This window comes from Falco punctatus (genome assembly GCF_963210335.1).
Source record: "Falco punctatus genome assembly, contig: scaffold_34, whole genome shotgun sequence".
NCBI lineage: Eukaryota > Metazoa > Chordata > Aves > Falconiformes > Falconidae > Falco > Falco punctatus.
The window spans coordinates 1456373-1479786 of NW_027660147.1; the positions used below are offsets into that span (position 1 = coordinate 1456373).

A 23414-nucleotide genomic window follows, 5' to 3' on the forward strand; every position below is an offset into this window, starting at 1 on the left:
CCATTGAAATATCAGGGCATGAGGCTGTCGTGCAGGGTTTAAAATAATCAAGTAAAAAGGTAGTTCAGGAGCCCATCGGTGGGCCTGTCGAGAAGCGATAGCTGAGGCAACCTTTTGTAAAGATGTATCTGCTTCAGAGTTAAGACTACGTGGAGAACAAAGATTAGTGTCCCCTTTTAGTAGGTCAAACAAAGGACCCAAGTCTGTATTAGAAATTCCCAATAATGGTCGAACCCAATTTATTGTTCCCAGTAATTTCTGTGCATCATGCAGGTTTCTTACATTGGTATTGATCTGCAATGGTTGAGGAACAATAGTGTGTGCTCTTATTCGCCAGCCCAGATATTTCCAAGGGGGAAACTTCTGGACCTTTTCTGGTGCTATACAGAGACCTGCCGAATTCACGGCATCTGTGACAAGGGCTACAGCTTTCTCCATGACTTCGTGATGTTGTGCTGCCACTAAAAGGTCATCCATATAATGATACAATAACACAGTAGGCATAGCATTTCGGACAGGAGTATTTTTGCAACGTACCATTGACACATTGTAGGGCTATTTTTCATACCTTGTGGCAGTCCAACCCACTGATATCTCTGCAATGGAGCTTGCATGTTGATGCTTGGAATGGAAAAGGCAAATTTTGGGGTATCATCTATATGCAATGGGATACTGAAAAAACAATCTTTAAGATCTATGACAGTTAGATGCCAATCTCGAGGGATCATAGTTGGAGACGGGAGACCAGGTTGGAGGGCTCCCATATCTTCCATAGCATCATTAATTTTTCTGAGATCATGGAGCAAGCGCCACTTGCCAGTTTGTTTTTTAATAACAAAAACTGGTGAATTCAATGGGCTGGTAGAGGGTACAATATGTCCTTTGGACAGTTGTTCTGAGACTAAGTTTTGAAGTGCGCGAAGTTTTTCCAAAGGAAGGGGCCATTGATCCACCCAAATAGGAACATCAGTTTTCCAGGTTATTTTCAGGGTGTTGCACACTTCAATGGCCCCATCTAAAAATGTGTACGGATGGACATTCCCCATTGTGACAATACATCACGTCCCCACAAAACCATAGGGACAGGTAGCACAAAAGGTTTAACAGAAGCCACATGTCCCTCTGGTCCTTGAATTCGAATTAGTTCCAAACTCTGACGACTGTTACCGGTCCCCCCTATCCCAGCCAGTGTCTGAGAGACATTAGTCAGTGGCCATTGCGGAGGCCATTTGGCTTGAGAAATTACTGTGACATCAGCTCCAGTGTCAATGATCCCATTTAGTGCTATTTGTTGGTCATTGTAAATAAGGGTACACTGATACATAGGTCGCTGTGGAGAAATAGATTGTACCCACAAAATGTGAGGCAACCCTGTAGAACCAAAACCTCCTCTCCTCTGCAGAGGGTGATCAGTGGTAAGAGAGCTTACCCCTGCCGGGATCAGAATCAATTGCGCTATTCTACTACCTTGAGGTATCGTACAGGGTGGAAATGGAGTCCATGCCATGATTTTGATTTCGTCCACACTGTCAGAGTCAATAACACCTGGTAAAACAAATAGACCAGACAATGTTGTGGAAGATCTACCAATTAACAGAGCTTGTGTATCAGGGGGTAATGATCCTTTGACATTTGTTGATAATAAATGAACCGAGGAATCGAGCAACGTTACTGTGTGTGAGGTTGCCAGGTCCAATCCTGCGCTGCCTGAGGTTGCTGGACAGAGACTTGAGGTGTCGGTGCTTCTCTCCGAGCTTGTTGAAATGTCAGCTGTGGCACTTGTGTCTGCGCGCGTCGCTGCCCCGCGCTCCGCGGTCGGTTTCCCTGTATCGGTTGTCCCTGGAAATCATACTTAGATCGACATCGATTAGCATAATCACGCCCTTTCTGACATGTCGGACAAACTCCAGGACCAGGAGGTTGTTGTTTATTCCCCGCAGCCCGAGCAAGACAATTTCTCTTTAGATGACCAGGCTTACCACAACCATAGCAATTCCCCACACCACACATCGCTGCAAAAGCAGCAGCCATAGCTTCAAACTTGTGGTCAACCGTACCGATTCGGTTACATGCTTCCACCATTTCCACCAGAGTGGGGTTTGGGTTGGGAAGAGACTTCAGTAGCCTTTTACAATCAGCATTAGCATTTTCAACAGCTAGTTTTGTTAGCAATATATCCCGAGCTTCCGCATTATCTACTTGACGTTCCAAAGCCTGTTTTAGTCTACCAATAAACTGCATATAAGGTTCTCGAGACTCCTGAGTGATGTTAGTAAAGGCTTTTTGTGGCTTTTGTACGTCAGGAACCTGGAAAAAAGCCTTTTTCGCCTCTTCTCTAATTGCCTCGAGAGTCGCACGGGGGCAGTGTTGAGCCCATGTTACCGGATCAACATGTGCACCGGTGCCCGCAAGATGTTCTATTGTCAGTGCAGCTAATACAGGATCATTATGATTAACATACGTGAGCAGGAGTGCTTGCAATCCTCCTTTCCAATGCGACTCCCACAACGTATACTGAGTCGGGGTTAATAGCAATCGTGCTAAGATTTCAAATCATGAGGAGTCATGATATAAGTATCAAACACAGAAGATAACAGACTTATAAAATAGGGAGAAGAAATACCATGTTCTGTGACTGTGCGGCGCAGTTTTTTAACAACCGAAAAAGAAAGAGGCTCCCATCGTGCTCCCCCTGCCCGACCCTGAGAATACAAGACCAGAGCAACTATAGTTTTAGCCATTTCTAAATCCCCCTCCTTTAAGGCTTGTTTCTTTATTTTTGTCCACACATCACGTAGATCAGGAGGGTATAAATCAGGTTCTTTTTCACAGTCTATCGGTCCTGCGTCAAAAGGATCTTCTTCTGGCAGATACCCCACTGCATTGACACCCAGGGGTCTAGAGCACTGTGACTTAGAGGCTGATAAGGAAAGAGCTATAGGAGCTTGCGATTCCTCCTCCTCTCCTTCCTCTGCTTTCATAGTCTCAAAAATAACTCTCCATGAAGAAAGCAGACGGTGGGACTCAATATTGCCTTTTGTCGCAGAATCCCATAATTTCACCCCTGTGTCGTCCCAAAGTTCCCGCGTAAAAATTGTAGATGCAGTCACTGCGGGCATATTTACTTGCACCCACTTGAGCATTGTTTTAAGGTCTTGCCCAGAGATATTTTTCTTATGTTTATTAAGAAGACCTTTCATAAGCTCGTAAACGTCTCCTTCTGGGGACGAAGCCTGATTCCCCGTTACGGATTTCCCACAGCTCACCTCTCAACTCCGGAGGGATTTCTGGCCGGCTCCTGCTTCCTTTCAGCAGATCATTCAAAGTTCTGTGGGATTCGCTGCATGTCGCTCAGATAGGCGATTCGAGAGCCCTTCACTATAGATCCTTAAACGGATCACGTCGGGGTCACCAATTTGCGGCGAATGAAGAGACGGGACGCAGCTTGATGCAAGCAAATGTCAGTTTATTGTACAGAAACACGAGTTTATAAACACTTTCAAAAGCTGCGCATTTCAAACTAATTGGTTCTTGAAGCTAAGCACTGCATACCAGGCAATCCCTGATTGGTGGTTAACTACCAGCAATCAACAGCAAGGTGTTACCTTTCCTTGGCGCCATCCTTGGCGCCATCCGTCTCCCACCCCCCTGTGCTCTGCAAACATGCCTCATCATGTTAATTGTTGTCTAGACAAGCTCGAGCAAATTCCCCTCAGCTAACTGATTGCCGCGCATGGTCCCAGTTTGCAGACCGCTCCTGCAACTGTTGTTCTGGTGTCTTGCAGGCACAGAAGAATAAGGCAGGATGGGTGTCTATGACCCTCAGATGCTGAAGGTTGTGCTCTTTGGAGGTTTGATGCTGGTATCGGCCATTGGGATCTTCCTGGTGTTCACCTTCGTGGAGAAGGTCCTCCGTCCTTCTGAGGAAGCCTTGGCCAAGCAAGGCAAAGGGCTTAAGAAGACTCAGCAGAAGGAAAAAGAGAAAAAGAAGAAAGAGGAAGCTGTTGAGAAAAAAGGAAAAGGAAAGAAAAATCAAGAGAAACCTAATGGACAGGTCCCAGAGGCGCACCAAAGTGCTCCAGTGGTCAGCTCTGTCACCATAAAGAAAAGCAATGTTCTTCCAGCCCATGAGGAGCAGAAGCATAATGGACCTGTCAAGAAGGTGGCTGCATCCAAGAAGAAGAGCGAGCCAGGTAAGGCCAAGTTCCTCTGCATATATCCCCGTCGGGTAAGCCGGCAGAGGGATCGGAGAAGGGCTGGAGTCATCTCGTTCCCTTAGCAAAGAGCTGGAACGAACCTACCTGGTGAAAGGCAGGAGATGACCTTGCTGCTCTGCATCACTGGCACCGCTGCATGGAGCGACAGTCCCCCAGCGAGGCTGTGTCACGATGGAGTCCAGCTTCTGATGCCCACCATGTCTCTGCTCCCTGGCATTAGCAAAGCGTGCCCAGCTCCGTCTGGAATCGCTCAGTGTGATGGAGGGTGGTGGCAGGGCGGCAGGAGCAGTAGCAGAGCCAGGCAGAGGTGGCAGCTGGCTCAGGGAACACTTGTCTGTGGTGGGTGCCGTCCCCAGCACTCGTCACGTTGCTTTCAGTTAGAGAGGTATCAAACTTGGCTGTGGAAATCTGGGCGGTTGCTGGCGTGAAATGACAGTTATGGGGTTGAAGTCAACTGAGGTGATGCTACTCAGCCCTGCCGTTGGCTCAAGCGCTCCCAAACCCTCCTCTCTCCTCCCCAGCACCTGCGGACTCGGATGGGCCCCTCTACCTGCCCTACAAGACGCTTGTGTCCACAGTCAGCAGCATGGTGTTCAGTGAGGGGGAGGCCCAGCAGCTCATCGAGATCCTGACGGAGAAAGCGGGCATCGTCCAGGACACCTGGCACGCGGTAGGGCTGCCAGCAGCGTCGTGTCCACCAGGGCTGGGCCAAGCCTCCGGGGGTGCGGAGGGGCGAAGGCAGCCCGTTTTCGGGCAGGCTGTCCCCCGAGGGTCAGCCTTAGAGACGGGAGCTGAATTTTCCCCTGGAGCAGAGGGCAGGACCCTGTGCGTGTGGGGTGGAGGGGTTGGATGCGAAGGTGGTGGTCCCCGCTGATGTGCCACCCTGTGCCGGCAGGCCAAGCAGAAGGGTGACCCTGTCACTGTCCTGAAACGCCAGCTGGAGGAGAAGGAGAAGCAGCTCGCCACTAAGCAGGAGGCTGCAGCCGCTGCCAGAAACAAGGTGGAGGAGCTGAGTCAGGTAAGTGCCGCGCAGCCCTCCCGGCACCCCTGGCACAGGCTCTGCGCCTCACGGCTCGCCATGTGCCTCCCTCTCCCACCGTCTTACCCGCCCTTGGAGGTGAAGCCCAGGGGTTCTCTGGGCCCTTCATCCATTTGCTGTTTTCTCCCCAAAAAGGGGAGGAGATGCCCACCTGAGCTCCTCTCCTGGGCCTGATCCAGCCCGGGGAGGCACGTGCCCTGTTGGCAGCCGCAGCAGGAGCGGGCTAAAGCCGTGCCCGTAAGAGACTGCAGCTTTCTGCTGCTCTATGGAGGACAGTAAAGCCCTTCTCATCTCTTGCCAGAGCCCCTGAGCTGAGAAGGTGTTGAACAGTCGCTTTTTAAGGAGCCTGATCCTATTTACAGCCCCCTTGCCTGACTCAGCCCCTTGCCTCCACCTCTCGTTGGGTGTTGAAGTTAGAAGGGACCCCCGGCGCGTCGTGCTCAGCACCTCCTGCCCCGCAGCCGCCAGGACCCTGCTGCAGCAGGTCCATCTGCCTGCAGGCAGGAGAGGAGAGGGCGAAGCCACCCTGTGCACTGAGTGCTGCGCTAAACCCCGGCCTGTGCAGGCAGCCCAGGGCAGCGGCACGGCATCACCCAGCCGGCCAAGAGAGCACCCCTGCCTTGGCAGGGGGCGGAGGGGGAGTCTGTGTTTCATTTGTGGGGGTGTTTTCTTTTTTTAGGTTTCCTGCTTTACCGCAAACTTGTTGTGATGATGTTGATCCTGGGGCCGGGGAGGGGAATAAAATTCCAGGCCCTCACTCCTGTCTCTTAGCTGGCCCAATGTGGAACAACAGTGGCATCCAGTGGCCACTGAGCCCAAAGCTTAATGCAGGAGGAAATGTAAGTGCGGACGGTGTAGCTGGGCCTGGGGGCAGCGCCGAAAGGGTTACACTTCTTAAAGTCTTCTGAGCTAGGAGGCCACTTGGTTCGAGTCCCCTTAAAGCAGGGAAGTTCCTACGCTGAAACTGACCGGGTGGCTTCTCTCCTCGAAGGAGCTGGCGGCCGAGCGGGCCAAGGCGACAACCCTGGAGGGCAAGCTGAAGGAGCAGCTGCTGGCCCGCGAGCAGGAGATGGCAGCGGTGCAGGCACGCATGCAGGCCAGCTACCAGGACCATGTCAGCGAAACGCAGCAGCTGCAGGGCAAGGTGAGCCCCACGCGGTGCTCTGCAGCTTCCTCCGCTGGCTGCCGGCTGGCCCTCGGTGGCAGCTGCCTGGTCTTTTGGAGAAGACCAAGGTGGACGAGGGGACCAGAGCCTCGGGGAGGGGCGAGAGCCCCGCAGTGCTCCTGAGCCGTGGTGCTCACGCTAGAAGAGGGATGTGGGAGCATCCTCACGGGATGCAGCAGCCGCAGGGGCTGTCAGCATCAGCAGACACCTCGCTGTGGCTTCCTTGCCAGTCCCTCTTGCCCATGGAGTGGGCTCCTCAGGGGAGAGCTGAGGGGCTGGCAGCGGCGGCATTAACCCCTGTTGGTCTCTCCCTAGATCCGCACCCTGCAGGAGCAGCTGGAGAATGGCCCTAACACGCAGCTGGCTCGCCTGCAGCAGGAGAACTCCATCCTGAGCGATGCCTTCTGCCAGATCAGAAGTCAGATGGAGAGCAAGTAAGACTAGGGGTGGGGGTGGGGGTTGAGCCTGGGGCCGCCCTCTGGCAAGCCCTGGGGGTGGCTGTCCATCATGATTGGCCACCCCCTTTCTTGAGGGTGCTTCTACAGACGCCCCAGCTAGCTGGAGGTAGAGGAGGGAGTGAGGAAGAGATTGCCAAATGGCTTTTGTGGGCCTGGCAGGGGAAACAAGGATGCTTTTCCCAAGTGGAAGGGCAGGGGAAGCCCTCTCTGCTTTGGAGTCACCTGTGCTGATGCTAGCGGAGGGGGCAGAGGGGACCAGAAGGCGCTGCAGCATTTCTCCACACTTCGGAGAGCTTGTGCTCACCAACTTCAGAAGAAATGTCGCTGGCTCTTTGATGGGAGCGGTGCTGCAGAGAACCGAGACCTGCCTGGTGCATACAGAGCAACCAGGAGCTAGGGGGAAGAATTTGGCACTCTGTTTTTGTAGAAAGTCTGAAATGGCTGGTGATTAACAGTGGTCAATTAATTACGGAGCAGACTCCAGCTGCTTAGAGTGCTTCCTCCTGTGTCTGGGAACACAGATCCTTGCGTCTTCTATTTCATGAGAAAGGAATGTCTCCTGTGATGGAAACGGAGCTTTTGAAATTGATGTGTCAGCTCCTTCCACCCCATCCCTGAAGGACCAGGCGTGTCCGAGAAGCAGGCCAACACAACCGTTGAGATGTTTCAAGCCCTGTTATCAGGCCCACAGGAGGATGTGTTCCCCCTGGGTAACGCCAGGGATGCTTGACTGGCCTGCGGGCTGCAATAACGCTGCTTCTGTTGGTGCAGGCAAAACGCTGAGGTGGCCAGGTTACAGGAGTGGTGCGGCAAGCTGATGAACGAGCTCTCTGAGAAGTCAGAGGTGCTGCAGCATGAGAAGCAGCTGAGGAAGAGCTGGAAGATGAAAGTGGCAGCCTTGGAGAGGCAGATGGAGCAGCTGCAGGTCAGGCAAGCGCCTGCAAACCTGCTCCCCTCAGGGAGATGGGGCGGGTGGCTGAATTGTGTGGGATCCGTGGGGCTGGCCATGGGGAGAACTCGGGGGGAGATGAGCGTCCGCATTTGGATAGCGAGCTGCCTGGCGGACCTCTTCATTGCCTCCTGCCCCCTGTCAGTTTGTCACATGCAATGAACTCTATTGCACATCCCCGGCAAAGCCCAGGGGGCACGCTGCCCTGGTGGGAGCCATTCTTGCTCACCTGTGAAGCTCCCCAGCCGGCTGTGAGGGTGGGGGGGGAAGCCTAGATGGTGCACCGTGCTGGGTGGTAGCCTCAGGTGAGAGAGGAAACCCAGTGGCCCCTGCCAGCGGGTGCTCACGAGGACGTGGGTGCTCCCTCTCGACTCTGAAGCCCTTGGTGCAGGAGGTAGAGCTTGTGGCTTTGTTGTTGTCACCGGGGTGTGGCTGGATTTGGGTTTTTTAGGGGTGTTTAAAGGACACCTCCCAGGTAGAGCCTCTGAGCACGCCGCTGGAGCAGTGGCGCATCGCTGGCTTGTGGCCACCGAGGCTGGTAAGATGCATGGAGACGTCAGGTGAGCAGCGTAGTCCCCAGGAGGAAAAGGTACCTTGGGAAGGGGGTTTGCTGACCAAGGGGTGGTCGCTAGTGATCTTGAGGGCAGATTGAGCAAACCAAGGTTACTGCCAAATCCTATTAAAAGCCCGGAGGCCTCGCAATGGAAAGCGGGGGTCAGGACGGAATAAGGCAGAATCTCACAGTAATAAGTTAAAAAAAGGGGGACCTCATAGCAGAAAGTAAGGGAAACTTTGCGTCGGGAAAAAGGAAAACAGGGGAGTAACAAAATCTTAAATAATTCATTACCAATAATCGTTTTTATTATCTGTTACATATTCTGCACAAGGCACTCCAGAAGCAGCCATGGCCCTCACGGAGCCTCCTGGCCAAAAGGCTTCAGTGTTGAGGGCAAAGGCTGAAGAGTGCATGAAAGTGAGAGAGACACAGGGGCAAGCACTTGTCCCACCTTGTAACATCACTTGTCGGCATCTTCTCATCTGACCCCAGGCTGCAAAGGGTTGCAGCTCCGCTTGTAAATGACTGGGTACCATTACAGCGGTATTATCAATCAAGGAACAACGTTAGAGTAGCAAAAAGACACTTCTTTGCCCTCGGCTGGGGAGGCACACTGGGACAGCCTCCAGCGCCAGACCATTTTTAGCAAAACAATCACAAATACAATTAACTTCTTAGCTGACTTGTCTACAAAGAGGGAAAGGCTCCATACGATAAGCAGCACTCACTATTACTCTGCTGCAGAATTTAGTTCTTCCAGAGGTAATACACTCTGTTTTGCCAGCATCTAACAGCAAACCATGTAACACGAAGATGCAGAGTTAAGGTACCTGTAAATGCACTGGTTTTGTTTCCTGGCTTTTGTGCTTCCCAGGGCTGTCCTGTGTTGTGCAGCTCTGATATTTTCCAATGTTTTTATATTTGGATATAGTAATTGCTAACACAGAGCCTAAGGCTAGCAATCATAACATCTATTTACAACATGCACACTGGCTGTGTGCACCTGTTCCACCAGCCTCCCATTTGCTTCAAACATGTCAGTCTCCCTGAGGACACGTTCAATGAGAAACCACCCCCCTACCCTGCAGAGCCCTGCTTTACTTGCTGCCAAGCCTCCTGCATCCCCCTGGGCAGATTACTTTTGGAAGGCTGGCCAGGGAATATTTACCAGCTATTGAATCAACAGAGTTCAGCCACATGCCAACATTTCATGCTGTTACCTAAACGGTGTCGGAACTCTCAGAACTCCATCAAAACAGAAGTGGTTTGCACTTTGGTATTAAAAGTTATGTCCAGGCCTGAACACCTCGTTGGGAGCTGGGCCACACAGCAGGCTCCTCTGGGCAAAGATTTCTTTTCTAAGCAGCCGTTATGCAAGTACCAATCTGTGAAAAAATTTTGAAACTCAAAGAGAGAGAACCTTGATTTGACATAGTGCTCTTGCTGCACGTTCCGTAGAAGGGAAGTCACCCACATCTCTAGATCTAATGGAAAGTAGGAAAGAGGCACCAAGTGCCAGGTTCTGCGTGTGGGCTGGGGCAATACCAAGCACAGGCACAGGCTGGGCAGAGAATGGATGGAGAGCAGCCCTGAGGAGAAGGACTGTGGGGTGTTGGTGGATGAGAAGCTCAACTTGGCCCAGCAACGTGTGCTTGCAGCACAGAAAGCCAACCATGCCGTGGGCTACATCCCCAGCAGGGCGAGGGAGGGGATTCTCCCCCTCTGCTCTGCTCTGCTCTGCTCTCGTGAGACCCTCCCCGTGCAGTGCTGTGTCTTCTCTGAGGCCCTCAACATAAGAAAGACATGAAGCTGTTGGAGCAAGTCCAGAGGAGACCGTGGAGATGCTCAGAGGGCTGGAGCCCCTCTGCTGTGCAGACAGGCTGAGGGAGTTGGGGTTGTTCAGCCTGGAGAAGAAATGGCTCCAGGGAGACCTTAGAGCAGCTCCCAGTACCTGAAGGGACTGACAGGAAAGCTGGAGGGGTGTAGAGGGATTTTTAAAGGACCGAGGACATATGTTACCGTTGTCCAGGTTGGACAACCAAGGCCTGTTAGTTGAAGCTGCAGAGCAACTTTAAATTGTCCTTGGAACAAGCAGTGTGAGAAATAAAACAAGCTATGCACGAACAAGAAGCCAGGTGCAGAGCAAGTCCTGGGAACCGCAGAATCGACACAGTCATTGGCACACTCTGATCAGGTGCCTGCAGCATGTGACACGGGTGCCCGCATGGCCAGAGTCTTTTATCCAATCACCTGTGTGCAAAGTCGGGTGGACGGCCGGTTTAAGTTATAAATACGACCTGTTTGTTTAATAAAGTGAGCACGGCACGTAGCCATATTGGTGTGATTGTCGTGAATTGGCTGACTTTCCACGGGGGACCTTCTTCGCCTGGTGTCACCCGTCTGGAGATGCACCAGGATCCCTGGAGCTCCTGACCCCCCCCAACCCTCCCATCTGTTGCCCTCATCCCCACTCCCAAGCAGTGCAAGTATGTCTCAAAAGGCGTTGCCTCCAGTTAATGGCGAGAGGAGAAAAGAGACCGCTATAAACTTGTAGGATGTGTCAGGGCAGCGACTGTTACAGGCAGGTTTAAAGAAACACGCATGGAGGGGCCCTTGGTACTCTGGAGGCAGAGGGGACTGCACATGCAGGTGGGGAGGCCGGGGGAAAATGCTAATGAGTGAGAGGTGGTTAGCAGCAGTCAGAAGCTGCTGATTATCCCACGCTCCAGCTTGTTCTCAGGAGAGCTGGGAAACTCTCTCTTTGATCCTCCTGCATTTCAGCTGATAATTGGATGGGGGTTCCAGATGTTACTGCTGAGCATTTCAGAGAGCTGATGGAAAGACATATCTTGAATCAAGGGGCCTTGGACAATCCCAGAGGTATTTTCAGTGCTTTGCTAAAGGAGTGGGACACCATTCACCTTCTTGTCCCTGTTGAGTTATTGCTAGGGTTCATTTGTATTGTCCCCTGAATGGCCTTTTCTTTACCATATACATCCATAAGCTTCCACCCTTTTTTACTCAAGTTTCACAGAGAACAGAGCTGAATCTTTATTTCCTTCTGCTTAGAAGAGCTTTGAATTGGATTGAGTTTGTGTGTCATTGCTGCAGCTCTGTATGACTATTTCAATAAATGGATTTACTGATTTAGTGGCATTTAGTGGTAGCGACTGCAGCAGCAAGTCTGAAGATGCCTCCAAGAACATCAATGGAAAGGGAATTTTGAATTTGTCATTGCAAATATGCATGTTGAAAGCCTGATTCTGGCACCTAGATCTTTTCATGAACAGTACATCCAACCAAAGCAAAACACCTTGAAATACAAAGATGTAGGTTTTGTAATAAGTTGCTCATTGATGGGCCACAGATCAAGGTTTTAGCAGAAATCAGCTGGGGAAGATTTTTCCTGTCTATTCCAGGAGGAGACAAATCCAATCCCAAAACGCCTGGTCTCACAGAAGCTCAGATTACAGACTGTCATTGCAGGTTTCTTTGGATTTCCAGAATTTCTCCTGTGGCACAGTACTGGATGAATGGAGAATGACAGAGACTGAGAAAGGTCTGTTGGCTTGAAAAAAAGTTACAACAGTTATCAGCGTAGTTAAAGTACTGTAGGTGTAACAGCATGATCTCTATTATTATTCCAAAGAATAATGCCTTTCCCCAGTTGAGTAACACAAATAAGATCAGAAAAGTGCCTCTTTTGGAAAAGCATCCCGAGTGGGAGTTATGCAGTATGAAATGGCTGTATAATTTTAATGGTAAATTTCTTAGTGCAGACAAGCCCCGCTCTTGTAACAGTCCCGGGGCATGTCACAAAAGAGGGCATTAGTGTTACTAAAGGGCCAACAGTCTTCTAGGGAAATGTTTTCCATAATCAGCTATAATGTGAAATTATACAGTGCCTAGATACCATAGTGACATAGATAGATAGATAGATGGGATGTGTCAGCTACTCCCTGTAACAACGTCTTGAAGATCTCTTTATGGATGAAAACACCCAGTCACACACTTATCGTCAAGGCTTGTAGCTCCAGATGGAAGAAAAAGCTGCATTCACCCAGGCATGCCCATTCTTGTCTGTTTTACTTGGCGGTTGACCACAGGCACTGCATGGAGCCGTGTCCACTTCCAGGACTGCTGATAAGCAGGAGACTGGGACCCATCATCCCTGTGTTCTCATGAGGCAGAACAAGAGCACAGAGGGGAGAGAGTGTCTCTGTCCTCTGTAAAATGTTGTGTTTGCCTCCTGAGATAAAGGTTAAAATGCACAGAAGAATCCTCAGCAAGGGGTACCAAAGGTAACATCTCTGGTGGTGCTGAGACACCCAGGGAACAGGGATGGGAACCTCTCAGCCCTGAGCCACTCTGGAGTTACAGTTGAGGAGGCAAGTGGTGGAATCTAAAACTGGTTCACACTGCAGAGTCTGTGAACGCACTATGGGTACCACAGTCCTTGACTTCTTGAATACGAGCTCTGCTCTGCAAAGAATGTGACAGGAAGCAAATACTGAGGAATTTTCAGTATGGATGGCTGGAAGTTAAACAGACTTCTGTGCTGATCTCCATAATCAAGGGCAGGCTGTCTTGCTCCTGCAGCTGAGATTTGGGGCTGGTTTTATGCATTTTTTTGGGAATCTTTTTTTCTTAGATGATGTGAATCTTCATGTCTGGGCACTGGAGCACAAGCTGTTTCTAGTAGGTCATGCAGATCTCTTTCCCTGCTTTGTCTTGATACAGGTGTTCCAGCTGCTGAAGCCATTTTGGGGCTTTCATGCAGCAGGGGCTGCCATCAGCTCAAAGTGAAGATAAAACTGCACTGCTGAACGGGTCTAAAATGTGCAAAAAGGTGTGGGGCATGCACAAAACTGTATCTTAGTTTGAACGATGTGCTTGCTTGCTTATTTTCCTGCCACCACAATAAGCAGGATGGGGCCTATGCCTGTGCTTGATGAGACTTCTCCAAAGAAACCCCCTTGGTGATTCATTTAGTTTAAACCCCTTTTTCTCTCAGTAGAATTAAGGATCTGGGCAGATGTCAGCCGTTTTGGAAAGGACTCCTGAGTTGCTGTCCCAGAGTTGGCCTTACGACTTCTAGTATCTAGAACCTCCTCCTAGTGTACCACACCAGACATCCTGACAGCAACAGCATAGGGTTTTTCTCTTTTTCTCCTGCTGTGAACAAAATAGTTATTTCTAAGTATTTTCCAAAGAGTTTAGATGAACAATTTTAGGCATCAGGCATCAGGGTGTTTCTTCTGTGAGGATGGAAGCAAACGGTAGGGGCATATGCAGACTATGAGCATTAGCCATGGGGACCAGGAAACTAAGGGAGTGAAGGGAGGAGAAAGAATGGAGGCTCAGCCCAGAATAAAGTGGATATAACATCCCTAACCAAGCCCATTTACCTGGATTTGCACTGTGTCCTGGACTTCTCAAGGTTGACGCTAATAGGGTCACATTCATGTTACAGAGAGAAATGAGTGGCCTGGTTTGCATTACTGTATTTCATGAAGCAAACTACAAATCTGATCAGAATGAGGTATAAAATTGCAGATGTATATAGCCTCTGTGTGTGTGTGTGTTTATGTGCACGTGTGTACAAACACACAGATTACTTCCAAGAAGCACAATGTATTTGTGGTAGTCTGAAGGTTAATCCAGACTGGGACTTGATTTCCATATTCATTCACTGAGAACCCATACAATCTTTGTAGTAAACAACAAAACCCCCAAATATATTGGAACAATGAGCATTCCTGCAGTCAAATACAGCAAATTCCCTGATGAGTTATGCTAGGTCTACTCTCTCAGGTATTAGCAGGAGAGAGAGGGAGAATCTTGCACTCAAAAACTTAAAGATCCATAAAGATGTTCTTTTTTTTAGCAAGTAATAATTCTTTGGAAATTAAGGCTATTTAAAAGCAATACCATCCCAATAAATGCATTCAGTTACTTTGTCAAGACAATTTTATATTTGTTTCCTATGATGTTGCCATGTGCATCCTAATCAGTGTTTTGCTGTAATTGTAATTAGAGACCATACCTCAGAGGCAGACTCCTTAAAAACTGAATGAAAGTAACAAGCAGTGGGTGGTAACAGAACTGAGTGTCTTCTGCATATTTACAATGGATTAGGCTTTTTTATTTGAGGGTCAGTGCAGCCTTAACCTATATGCAGTGGTTTATGGCTAATGCCAGCATTGCTTCTGGGTGCAAAGCATGTGTGAGAAATTTCTGCATGCTTGATGTACTTAAAAGGGAAGACAGGAACTTAAGAAGATCTCTTTCCTGCCCTACTCATTTTCCATAATTGGCCCCAACTTCCTCCTAAGTCTTTTCCAGGTAGTGAAAAATGAAATGTGTGTTGGAACCCAGCTTTTTGCCCCTTCAGCTGTTGGCACATCTGTTCATCTGCTGAGGATGAGATGCACGTTACCATATGGCTGAAATGTTAGCGACTGAATTTCTGATGACTGCTTCCATAAAGCCAAACTAATGTTTCAGCAGCATGTCTCTTACCAATTGATATGCACAGAACCTCAGGTTTGATATTTTAGCTCTTCCTCTCTTTTTCAGGGCACAAAAAAAGAGAAAAATTAGCCTTCTTGTTTACCCAGAATCTATTGTCTGAGTGCACATGCCCGTGCATCTCTGTGTGTCTGTGTCTAACACGGGATGGCCCTTGGTGCCAGGCTGTCACTACTACTGCGTGTGTCAAGTGCTACAGGACTGTAGCTGTTCCCCTCATTTTATCCGCAGCTATGGCTAACTCTGTGCTACAGACAACAGACGAAAGGAATAGTTTTTGCAAACAGCACAATGTTCAAAATGCCTTTTTATCCTTTTCTTTTGGTGCAAAACTTTAAAGTTTTTGACTATGTACAGAGTAGTTTTCTAAGTGTGTGCTGACAACGTATTTATTTGCATGTGTGCCTTTTGAGTGTGAAGAGTGAGTGAAAATGCTTTGTGCCATGTCTGGATGCAGATTAGTTTTGGCTAGGAAAAGGAAGATGTATGACAAACAAAATCTTTTTCTCCTGCTGTGAACAAAATAGTTATTTCTAAGTATTTTCCAAAGAGTTTAGATGAACAATTTTAGGCATCAGGCATGAAAATTATGCGCAAACTGCATGCTCTGACATTTCTGCATTTGCTGCTTGTGGTGCATTGTGGCTCATAATTACTTGGTTTTGCTCAGTGACTGAGCTATTGAACTTGAGAGAAACAGAGCTATAGAAATCTATAGTATGAGATGGAGATGAATGAAGAGTGTGAGCACCTGAAGAGCAGTACTTCCGCGCTCTGCTTTACAGAGATGTTTTCTCTCTGTTTCATGAGTGAAGAACCTGAGTTTGGAGTCACTAGGTGAATTGCTGCCGTCACACAGTGATGCAAAATAGGCAGAAATAGAAATGGGAATGCCTGACTCCACATGTAGAAAAGTTCAGGTTTGGAAGTCTGACAAACAAATAAAAGTTGGTGCTAACTAGTTGCAGCAGGCAGCTTCTCTTGTCCACAAGCATGCTGCATTTGCTATGAAGCAATGCAAAGGAAGGAGCAGGAAAGTTGCTCATCTTCCAAGGAACTCAAATCCCCATGAGAAGATTCAAACGTGTAAATGCCTGCTTACATATTTTTTTTGAAATTCCCTTTACTTAGTTTTTGTTATTCTTTTCTTAATCTCATCTAAGTTTTTGTTTGATTTAAGCACTCTGTTGCAGTGTAGTCACAGCAACAAGTTTACTTCATTGAGTCTCTTTTTTAGGAATGTAAGATTTAAAAGAAAAGAAAAACAAATTCAGACAAGATAAGCCTTCATGTGGTCCTGACCCAGCATTTATTCATAGTCATGGAGGAGGTGTGAGTGAGGAGTGAGCGCAAAGTTGTTCATGTGCATTTGTCTCCTTGAGTTCACTGGAGGCTCTGCTTGTGCCTGTGACTGTTTGTAGGTATGCCTTTGAGTATGTTGTGTCCAAATACGATGTACATGGTAGAAGAGACCATGTAAGAGTTCTGGTCACAGTGACGCTGAAGTTACAGTTGCCTGCCTGTACCGGCGTTGATCTAGGTAGTCCATGAAACAATCACAGAGAAAGCACAGCAGCACAAACTTCAGTGAGAATTCCCTACACAAACGTAGGTCCGCGTTGATGGAGCTCCTATGTGATGTCTTCTCAGAGTACCAGTGTTAATTTAGGAACATTGAACTATGGCAGACGGGCACTTGCAGTCATATCTGAAACTGCAGTATAGACACAGCTCTGACTAGGGCCTATCTGTACACAGTTTCACATTGCTGTAACAGTAATTGTTCAGAAACATTCCTAGCGGCATTTGCACAGCTCTCTTCTGGGGTGCAGTTTTACTAGTGAAGAGGTGATGCATGCTCATCCCACCATTAGTAGGGCAGTGACTACACTACATCAGTTTCTAGAAGAGGAGAATAAGAACAATACAAAACCTGTCTGCAGAGATGCCCAGTGAACGATTGAAAGACTTTTGAACGTGTCAGCTCTAATTAATGTGTTTGACAGCTGTAAGCCAGCTCAGGTGGTGTGTACTTTAGCACCCCCTAAATTGGTCAAGGCATGTTCCACCTAGTGTTTAATTTGATCTTTCTAGCATGTATTAAAAGCAGTCACACCTTGATTGCACTAGACTCTTCTGAAACACTACTTCCAAAGGAGTAGCTAACAAGGTTCACCTGCCTATCCTAAAAAAAGTGCTGTTTGTCCACATTTGTATATGCATGTGAATTAAGGGAGAGACCCATGGCTTATTTGTCTGTGGCACTGTTTGATGTTGGGATGGCATGCCTAATGTTATCATCTTTCCAACGGTCACAATTTTTTAATTGTTTTAACCCAGCAACAGATTCCAACCATACCCAGATTCTTGGATAACCAGTTTTTCAGTGTATCTTTTTGTTACTGTGATTGTAGGAGGGAAGGCAGGCAGGAAGTTAGGGAAGTGGAGTAGCACAGAGTATATACACAAGTGTTGGGACACAGCCAAGCTTTAGATTAATACGTGACTGTCGTTTCACCATCTTTTGATACACGGAGTTTTTCTGAGCAGTGGTGCAGAGTGGAGTAGCACAAACAAAGGCTTTAAGGGAAAGAGAGAATCTGATGGAGGCTTTCTTCTGCATTACATCTCTGGTATCTCAAGTCTTTCACAACAGTTATGAATTAGCAATAAATAACCTCTGAGGACAGAGGAATAGAGAAGGATGCATTTTTAATTGCAGGATGCACAAAGAAGTATAGTAAATAAGTACAGGGAAGCTGTCCAGCAACTGGGACTCCAAAGGTGGCAGCTCTTGCCTTACAATGGTCAGAGAGAACAGTTACTATAACAGCAGCTTTGATACTTAAAGCCTTATTCCATTAGTGATTTCTGTAAATGTGTTTTTTACATCATAGAGACATCACTTGAGTGTAGCTAAACTTGTTGTTTCCCAAAACCTTTGCAGAGAAGGGCAATCTCTTGCTCTGTTGTGGAGGACTAGAACACTGGAGTGTCACGTCAGTAAAAACTTGCTGTTGGTTTTAAGAGAAATCGGATTGTGCCCTTTAAACTTCTTGTACAGATCTCAAGGTTGATTCTGATCTACATAACCCCAAGACAGCTGAACTTCAACCAGTAAGGAAGAGCGGCGCATCAGTCCTCCTACCATCTCATAGGTTTTCCAGTGCCATGTCCTTTGACAGCACATCACAAAGCAAAATGGTCACTTGGTGCACAGCCAGCCTCCCAGGGCAGTTGCAGGGTGATTCTTGCTGTGCAGTATGTGCAGCAGCGTACAAAGGTCTCTGAGCTGTGGGCCAGGTGACTGTTTACAGTGTAACCAGTATACCAAGTCAGAGAGAGAACAGAAAACGCGTTCCCTGCATGTGAAGTTATTCATGATTTAGAAGAATGGAGCAGCTAGTTTAGAGTTAGTCCTTGTCTCCCAGATAAAACTTCCTTCACTTCTCCCCGACATTTAATTCCTCTAGGGTTAGAGTACTGATCTACTGAGACTGGTCACAGAGCTATACAGGGCACTTGTAGGGAAGGTGGTTTGGAGAAGACATTTTGTGAAAATAGTTTGATGAGGAGAGAGTTCCTTAAAGCACCATTGACCACCCCCAACCCTGACCACGCCCAACGTCTGACCCTAAACCCGACCCCGACGTCTAACCCTAACCGGCGCCTAACCCTAACCAAGCGCTCCAAGCGCGCGGCTGCAGTACCCAATTCGTGGCCGCCAGGTGGCAGCAGCGCCCCACCAGCCCCGTGCTGAGCAGGGGCCGCGCGAGCACTGGGCGGGGTCTCAGCCCAGTTTACGCCACCGGAGCCCGGGAGTGCCCGCTGCGGCTGCGGGGTGCCCTGCGCTCTGCCCTTCGCCCACTCGCAGCCCAGCCGCTATTACCCCTTGCCTCCGTACTAAAAAGCACCCGCGTGGTTCGAGTGGCTAAATCCTTTGCATCTGACAGCTTTACAGTTGGGTGGCTCTTTCTGCCCGTGCCCCCGGCCCACCAGGAGGGAGCAGCAGCAGCATGGGGAACCCCTGGCACAAGGTGCAGGGGGGGCGGTGCATGGTGGGGTCCTACGGATAAGCCCCGGCGATTGCTGTTGTTCCAGGAGAAATTTAAACAGATGCGGGTACCACTGGGCTTGCTTTAGTCACAACTCAGAGCCGGGCTGCCACCCCAGCGAGTGGCAGGAGCAAAGGGATACAGCACGGCTTAGATATGCTTCTCAAACCGTTGGGATACAGCACGGCTTAGATATGCTTCTCAAACCGTTGGGATACAGCACGGCTTAGATATGCTTCTCAAACCGTTGGGATACAGCACGGCTTAGATATGCTTCTCAAACCGTTGGGATACAGCACGGCTTAGATATGCTTCTCAAACCGTTGGGATACAGCACGGCTTAGATATGCTTCTCAAACCGTTGGGATACAGCACGGCTTAGATATGCTTCTCAAACCGTTGGGATACAGCACGGCTTAGATATGCTTCTCAAACCGTTGGGATACAGCACGGCTTAGATATGCTTCTCAAACCGTTGGGATACAGCACGGCTTAGATATGCTTCTCAAACCGTTGGGATACAGCACGGCTTAGATATGCTTCTCAAACCGTTGGGATACAGCACGGCTTAGATATGCTTCTCAAACCGTTGGGATACAGCACGGCTTAGATATGCTTCTCAAACCGTTGGGATACAGCACGGCTTAGATATGCTTCTCAAACCGTTGGTCAACGTCTGAAGTTTTTAGGAGTTTCCTTTGGTCCTGTCAGTTCTGCAAATCCATCACCTGACTGTCCCAGGTGATTCATCTCCTCAGTTCCAGGCTGCTCCTCAGATCTTGATCTTCTTTCTGCCTGCTTTAACTCACACACTCCTTCGAGTACACTTAAGTCTTTGAACAAGCAATTACTATTCCAGTAGACAAATTTTTCCAAAAACACCTGAATTTGAGAACACCTGTGTACACAACTTGATCATCTGTTGTTTCTCTGCTCTCCCACTGATTAACTGGACTGGGCTTTAAACCAGCCTTGGATTAGGGCTACACTAGGGACAAGGCGTGGTTCTGCCACTTAGCTGCTTCAGCACTTCACATTTCCTAATTCAAAATACTTTTTCTCTAACAGACAACACAGAACAAAATGCCAAGACTCCAGGTGTTACAACAAACAAAAAAGCCCCAAACCCTAAACAGTGCCTCTGAACTGTTTCCCTTTCCATCCAACGAGTGGAAACTTCCTCAGTAAATGACAAGTGTCCATGACCACCCAAGTGACCTGTGCTTACTGAGCAGGAAAGCAAACAATACCTTTTCAGCTGGCACATGTATCCAAATATATACCCAAAGAAACTCCGTCAGCGTAACTTGCAAAGAGCCCTGCGATCTTACAGCCTTACCTGTAGTGAGTGCCCCTCTAGGGAACTGCAGAGCTGTGGACTCTCAGACGTACTGGAGCACATCTCTTGCCTGCCTGAAACGTTCAGGAGGCTCTCGGATATCCAGGCAGCAGCAGAAAGCGTTCTGATTTTACAGCAAGGCTGACCACACTGGCGAGTTTTCTTTTGCATGCTCACGCCTGGAAGCCAAACCAGAACAGCTGCACACACAGCAGAGCAATTACTCAGCACACCTACACCAACAGAGCTCTCCTAAAGCACACCTGGAGCCATTCATACCCCAAGTCAACATCTACAGCGGAACTTGGCCACAAGCTTTGACACAATGTCATTTTGCGGTCAAACTGGTGCACATCAAAAAATTAGTAAAACGCACCTCCTCCTCTGCCACGTCAGGTATCGTGCTCCTTCAGTTCAGCTGTAACTGTTACATTATTTCCCAAATGCAAAGCCAAACAGAGCAAATATAACCACAGCATGCTCCTTAAAAAGCAACTCTGCGCAGGCAACCGTTCATTGTGTGTGACCAAGGGAAGATGTGACCACGGCCCTTCAAACTTTCGGGAAGCCTAGGCAGGACTAAACGGTGCTTGCAAACAAAGAACATGCCTGCTCGTTAAGACAGGCTGGTCAAGTTTACCACCAAAACTCTACATCAGCATTTGCCACCCCTGTCCAGCTTTGGGTAGCCAGAGCTGCACTCGGATCACTTGAAAGCATCTCCCAGTAGCGGCCAGTACTAAGCTCAGAACTGTACCTCCCTGACACCTGCATGGCGGAAAACTCAGACTGTGCCCCCTTCTCCTTAAGGTGCCTTAGAGCTTGTGACAGGAATTTCATCCACTGCTTGGAAAAGCTCCAAGGTTGCAGCTTAAGGGAACCAGAGTTCCCTGGGTCTCAGAGTAATTCCAGAGCTAAAGCGGTGACAGACATCAGCTCTAGGTCAGATGATACATGCCAGCACTCACCACTGACCCAGGGTGGCAACCTGCTCCCATCCGCTACCTCCTGACCTAGGAAGCCCCTTAGGGAATTACAGCAGCAGTTTGCCAATGGAAAAACCACAACAGCACGACACGGTGACTCAAAGATCTAAAATAGACCCCTTGCGCCTACAGAAGCTGGTGCTAAAAACACAACAGGTGAACGAGAGAACATTAACTGCCATGACTGATACTAGAGCAAACCTCACTGGGCACTTAAGGAGAACAGCAAAACCAGAATAGTAGCAAAAGCCTGCGTGCCCAGGACTGTAATAAAAGAAAAAACCCTGCCTGGAGATTGTTATGAGCACAAATAATACACATCCTCTTCAGTTGCGATCTGAGTTAAGACAGAAAACAAATATCACAACACACCCATATTGATTAGTTGCAACAGCTCGCCTCTCACCGTGTCTGTTATGGGTCACAGGTTCTCCCGCTTGTCTCAGCTACGTTGGGCACCAGTTGCTGTAGCTGGAGCCCAACTCAGGCAGCCTCACACAGGGCACCCACTGCTGCAGCACAAGCAAGCTATCAGGCTGCAATAAGGCTTTTACCATCAGTCAGATTCTACTGTCTGTGCTGTTTCTCCTTCCTCCAGGGATGGGATGGGATGGGATGGGATGGGATCAGATCCCCTCTCCCACACTCCTCAGGGCTATTTAACTACTTAGCGGGAACGAGCTACAGCTGCTCATCATCCATGTCCCTCAACCCACTGCCTTGGAGGCAAGGTCACAGCTGCATGTTATCAATACTCATCAACCCTCTGCCTTCACTCCTCTGCACTCCAAGAAATTGCAGGAAAGACAGTGACAGAAACCTGTGTTGGAACTAAGTGCCTGGTCAATGCCTCCAAGTAACAGCAGCTGTGACATCCAGACAGACTGTGAAGGGACAGATGGATCCAAGAATTAAATTAGGGAATGAGGTAAGTAAAAGGCACAGAGAAACAGAGACCTCTGAGTTCTGGAGAGTATATTTTGATGTACCCAATTTCTGGTTTTGTGGCTCAGAAAGAACAGAGCCCAGGTTTTGTCGCAGCAGTTATATGGCTGCAAAGGGAAGGCGAGAGCCAGCAGCAGAACTCCTTCCTGGCACCTTCTGTGTAGGAGCAGCGGCCAGACGTTTTCGGTTTCGGAGCAGGGCTCCGTGGGAGTGACAAAGTGAGGGGACTGTTTTGTGGCCGAGAAGGAAAACCATGACACCACCATACAGGAAGCAATTCCATTTTAATAGTCTCCAAAGTGTCACGGTTCGAAAGGAAGAACAATAGGGTAAGAGCACGAATATGCAGCCAATACCGACAGAAGCAGCGTTGGTAAGCTTCTCAATATTGCTTTTTGGTATTTCACAGGGAAAAACATTGAGCCTAATATTTCTCATCTGTAGAGTTCTTGGGGGCTTTGGGGAGAAGGAAACTGACACTCTTACTAGGTTGTCTGAGAATCACAGTTTACGGTTACTCAATGTCTTCTGGTCTCACAGGATGAGGCAGAGGTATAATTGATTTCTTCTCTGTAACTCTGCAAAGAGCTTTCCTCGTACCTATGGCAAAAGAAAATAATGCTATTATGAAAGACAGTCATTGCACAAAGCCACGTTAAATGACTTCTCTATTACGTTAAGATCATTTTTCAAGAAGATTTCCTAGAATATCTTGAGTTGCAAGTGACCCATAAGGATTCATCAAGTCCAACTCCATGCTCCTTGCGGGACTACCTGAAACTAAACCATATGACTAAAAACATCATCCAGATGCTCCCTAAGCTCTTGACAGGTTTGGTGCCCTGACTGAACGCCCTTTCAGTGGATAAGATTTTCCTAATGTCCAACCTGAACTTCCCCTGACGCAGCTTCATTCCGTTTCCTGCAATCAAGTTTCCTAACTGATGTACTCTTCAGTAGGAAAAGCTATCTAAAGCAGAATACAGAATCCCATTCATCAACGACTATCTGAACTTGTACAGGCCCAGGAACCCTCAACACAAGAACCTTTCCATTCAACTTAAGGCACAACAACCACTTACCGTAAGCATCTTCATCTGGCTCTCCACTGCTAGCAGAGTAGCGCTCCGATAGTGTCCGGTGCTGCGGGCATTCTGGGCGAGCGGGAGTCAGA

The 23414-nt window shown here is 48.5% G+C and overlaps 1 protein-coding gene and 1 long non-coding RNA gene across 2 annotated transcripts; one reads left to right on the plus strand and one right to left on the minus strand.

Annotated features, from left to right (window-relative positions):
* Nucleotides 1-3826: 3826 nt before the first annotated feature.
* LOC308057776 (ribosome-binding protein 1-like) lies at nucleotides 3827-7990 on the plus strand (the record flags this gene model as incomplete). The annotated part of the gene is made up of 6 exons (XM_080411827.1): nucleotides 3827-4193; nucleotides 4739-4887; nucleotides 5113-5235; nucleotides 6248-6400; nucleotides 6737-6855; nucleotides 7651-7990. The coding sequence occupies 6 exons, from the start codon at nucleotides 3827-3829 to the stop codon at nucleotides 7988-7990; spliced, it is 1251 nt and encodes a 416-aa protein (XP_080267953.1).
* Nucleotides 7991-22505: 14515 nt separating this feature from the next.
* Nucleotides 22506-23382, minus strand: LOC308057787. Its single transcript, XR_013925454.1, has 2 exons — nucleotides 23323-23382; nucleotides 22506-22840 (listed from the first exon to the last, which is right to left on the minus strand). It is a non-coding gene; the product is annotated as an uncharacterized lncRNA (long non-coding RNA).
* Between the last annotated feature and the right edge of the window lie 32 nt (nucleotides 23383-23414).